The sequence below is a fragment of the Propithecus coquereli genome, unplaced genomic scaffold (genome assembly GCF_000956105.1).
Source record: "Propithecus coquereli isolate 6110/MARCELLA unplaced genomic scaffold, Pcoq_1.0 Scaffold202, whole genome shotgun sequence".
NCBI classification, from domain to species: Eukaryota; Metazoa; Chordata; class Mammalia; order Primates; family Indriidae; genus Propithecus; species Propithecus coquereli.
In genome coordinates, this window is record NW_012145190.1 from 2,122,282 (window position 1) to 2,126,007 (window position 3,726).

General features: G+C 42.7%; 1 protein-coding gene across 1 annotated transcript; it reads left to right on the forward strand.

Annotated features, from left to right (window-relative positions):
• The first annotated feature begins 1,122 nt into the window (after nt 1-1,122).
• Nucleotides 1,123-2,060, forward strand: LOC105810030 (olfactory receptor 9I1). Its single transcript, XM_012643938.1, has one exon. The coding sequence runs from the start codon at nt 1,158-1,160 to the stop codon at nt 2,058-2,060; it is 903 nt and encodes a 300-aa protein (XP_012499392.1). The 5' UTR covers nt 1,123-1,157.
• The last annotated feature ends 1,666 nt before the right edge of the window (nt 2,061-3,726 follow it).

Consider the following 3,726-nt stretch of genomic DNA (forward strand, 5'->3'; position numbering starts at 1 on the left):
TCTATACAAAATATTGAAACAAAAGATACAAATATATTTAAAGATAGCAATGTAACAAAGTTTATGTGAGAAAAATGGATTATCTTTCAAAATAGGAAGTCAATAACTACTTTCTAAAATGGATGATAATAGCAACAACAATAATAGCTAACATGTTTAGCTCCTATGTGTGCTGGGCACAGCTCCACAGCCCTTACAAGTATTAACTTCTTTAATACTCAAAAAATCCTTATCATGTAGGCATTATTGTTCCATGTTATGGGTAAGAAATTGAGACACAAAGTGGCTAGGTAACTTACTCAAGGTCACATAACCAAATGGTAGCAAGACCACAAGTTTGAATGCATTATTTATAATCATAGCATCATAAATAACCAAAAAATTCTAAAATACAATATGTTGAACATCATGGCCTCTGAGCTAGTATAATAAAGAGTAAACTGGAAAGGAAGACTTTTAGTTATCATTAACACTATTTGACTAGGCAATTTTTTTGACTATCTGCCTGAATAATTGTATAATAATAAGAAAAATATGTCAGTATCTACTGTAAGGTAATAGTCAACATGAAGAGCAGCTTCATCTTCCAATTTCTGAAAGACCTTCATGAGAAGTGATTAAAGCATTGTGAGTGTCTTGAAGGGGTAAAACTAAAGGCCAATGTGTAAAAGGTACAGAGAGAGAGAGAGTCCAGGTCCAAAAAGAGAATTAACAGGTGGAGCTGTCCACAGATGGAGGCTCCCACAGCAACTGGACGACCGTGTGGTAGGTATGGGGCAGATGAGACTCCAGCCTCAGGTGGGGTTGGAACAGACGTTGTCTAGGTCTCTCCCAAGCCTAAGAACTATGTGTCTCTTTTCTTCACAGAACTTTCCGAATGTAAACCAGAATTAATTTGAAACAGAAACAACAGCTCAAGTTTCAGTTCCATAAAATACAGAAGAACAGAACAAGGAGAATCAGCCAGGTTCAGAATTTCTGAAAAACAAGCTCTGTAAATAGGCCTGGAATTATAAACCAAACTTCTGCCATAGAGAGAAGGATTCTGTCTTTCAATTCTGGGATTTTTTTAAAATTTCATTCTCATTCTCAGACCAACCATCCACATGGAATCCGTGGCCAAGAATAATCTCACCATAGTAACCGAATTCATTCTCATGGGCTTTACTGACCATCCCGAACTGGAGATTCCCGTCTTCCTGGTGTTTCTGAGTTTCTATCTAGCCACCCTTCTGGGGAATATGGGGATGATTATTCTAATCCAAGTGGATGTCCAACTCCACACCCCAATGTACTTTTTCCTGAGCCACCTCTCCCTGCTGGATGCCTGCTATGCCTCGGTCATCACCCCTCAGATTCTGGCCACACTGGCCACAGGCAAAATGGTCATCGCCTATGGCCACTGTGCTGCCCAGTTCTTTTTCTTCACCATCTGTGCAGGCACAGAGTGCTTCCTGCTGGCAGTGATGGCTTATGACCGCTACGTTGCCATCAGCAACCCGCTGCTCTACACTGCAGCCATGAATCCCAGAACCTGCTGGAGTTTGGTGGTGGCAGCCTACACCTGTGGGGTGTCAGGGGCCATCCTGCGTACTGGGTGCACCTTCACTCTCTCCTTCTGTGACGACAATCACATCGACTTCTTCTTCTGTGACCTCCCACCCCTGCTGAAGCTCTCCTGCAGTGACACAACAAACACGGAGATTGTCATTGTCTTCTTTGGCAACATTGTGATTTCAGCCAATGCCTTGGTCATCCTGATTTCCTACCTGCTCATCATCAAGTCCATTTTGAAGGTGAAATCTTCAGGTGGCAGGGCCAAGACTTTCTCCACATGTGCCTCCCACCTCACTGCTGTGGCCCTTTTCTTTGGGGCCCTCATCTTCATGTATCTACGGAGTGGCTCAGACAAATCCCTGGAGGAAGACAAGGTGGTGTCTGTCGTCTACACCGTGGTCATCCCCATGCTGAACCCTCTGATCTACAGCTTGAGAAACAAGGATGTGAAAGCTGCCTTCAAAAAGGTCACTGGAAGATTCCAGGTGTCTCAGAGTATGTAGACTTGTGTGAAAGGATCTCTCATTTTAGCACACTTTCTTCCATGTCAATATATCCTATTTAAGCACCAGCATTCTAGGCAACCTATTCCTACAACCAGAAAAAAGATAGACAGGTACCACCAGGCACACAAGAAAAACTGCAAATATAGTGAAGTTTGTTTGCAGCAATTGCGTGGTACTTTCTTTTCAACACCCCCTCCCAGTTCCAGTCCATTCTTCAGCACTCAGCAGTCTCCTGCTACTTCTCTGGCGACACAACTTATAGAATCTCGGAGGTCCAAGGAGCCTTGAGTTTATTCCATCCCACACCAGTGCTCCCTGCACCCCTGCCTGGGCTTGCCATCCTCTCCCTTTGTTTTTGCTCCTATCAGTCCTACCTTTTTCTCCGTGTCAAAGATCATTTCTGGGGATCCCTGTGATATGATAATTGGCCTTTTTTTCTTGTAATATGTGAGGGACTGATCACCTCAATAAGCAGGAAATATTGTACAAGACAAGAGCCAGGGGTGGGGAACCTGCAGCCTTGGGGCCACATGTGGCCTTCTGGGTCCTTGAGGGAAGCCTTTTGACTGAATCCAAATTTTACAGAACAAATCCTTTTAATAAAGGGATTTGTTCTATGAAGTTTGCATTCTGTTGCCAACCAGCCAAGGGAAGGAGGTGTTTGAGCAAAGGGATTCCCGTTTCACCCTTGCACAAACTTGGGTCCCCACCACCACCTTAAAGGGTCTTTTTTTCTTGTTCAAGCCAGAACAATAGAATCTGTAAATTGTCTTACCACTTGATGACTCACTGGTTTTATGGTTCCTGCTTTAATGTTACTGTGACATCTTCCAGATGAATCGAGCCATCTCATCTTGGGGAATGTCTCCTCAAGGGCCAAGCTGCTAGTTTCTGGAAGGCACAGGTCACTGCTTCTCCTCACCCTATTGCCTGTCTCATGAAGAGTTCTCTCCCACCAAGCATCCTGTTTCCAGGAACAACAAAGTCAAACAGAGACTACTGGACTCCATATTACCTTCTCTAACAAAGATTTGGTGAGAGGAGAAAGTCACCATAACTCTTGCACCAGACTGCAAACCCCTTGAGAGCAGAGTGTTTTCTTCATTGCTAAGTGCAAAATCTAGACCAGATGAGCGCTCAATAATCACTTTTGAAAGGTTTATGGTACACACATGTTTCCATTTGAGCCTCATGGCAAGTCTATAAAGCAAACAGGGAAGTCATGCTTAAATATAAAATTCCCATTTGCAATTATGGAAACATTTCCCCATGATTTGACGAATACTCAGAGTATACAGCAGTTGGCAAGGCATGGAGTAAGGCTTGAGTCTGAATCCTGATTCTACCACTAATTCGTTGTCAGACTTTGGGTAAATGATTTAATTTCTCAGGTCTAAAACAAGTATGGCAATTCCTAATTCAAGAGGATATAACAAAAATTAAATCAGATGATGAATAAGAAATATCCTAGCACAAATCAGGTGTTCAGTATAGATAGTTCTCTTCCCAATCCCTCACTTTCTGATGTCAACCCTGGCCCCTTGCCACGATTCCATGGCCATTGATAAAAATGAAATAAATCACAGACCAATGATCATGAAAGTCAATGAAGGCCGTGTACTGAGGAAGATGAATAACTCAATTCTTTGCACTAAGAAATAAA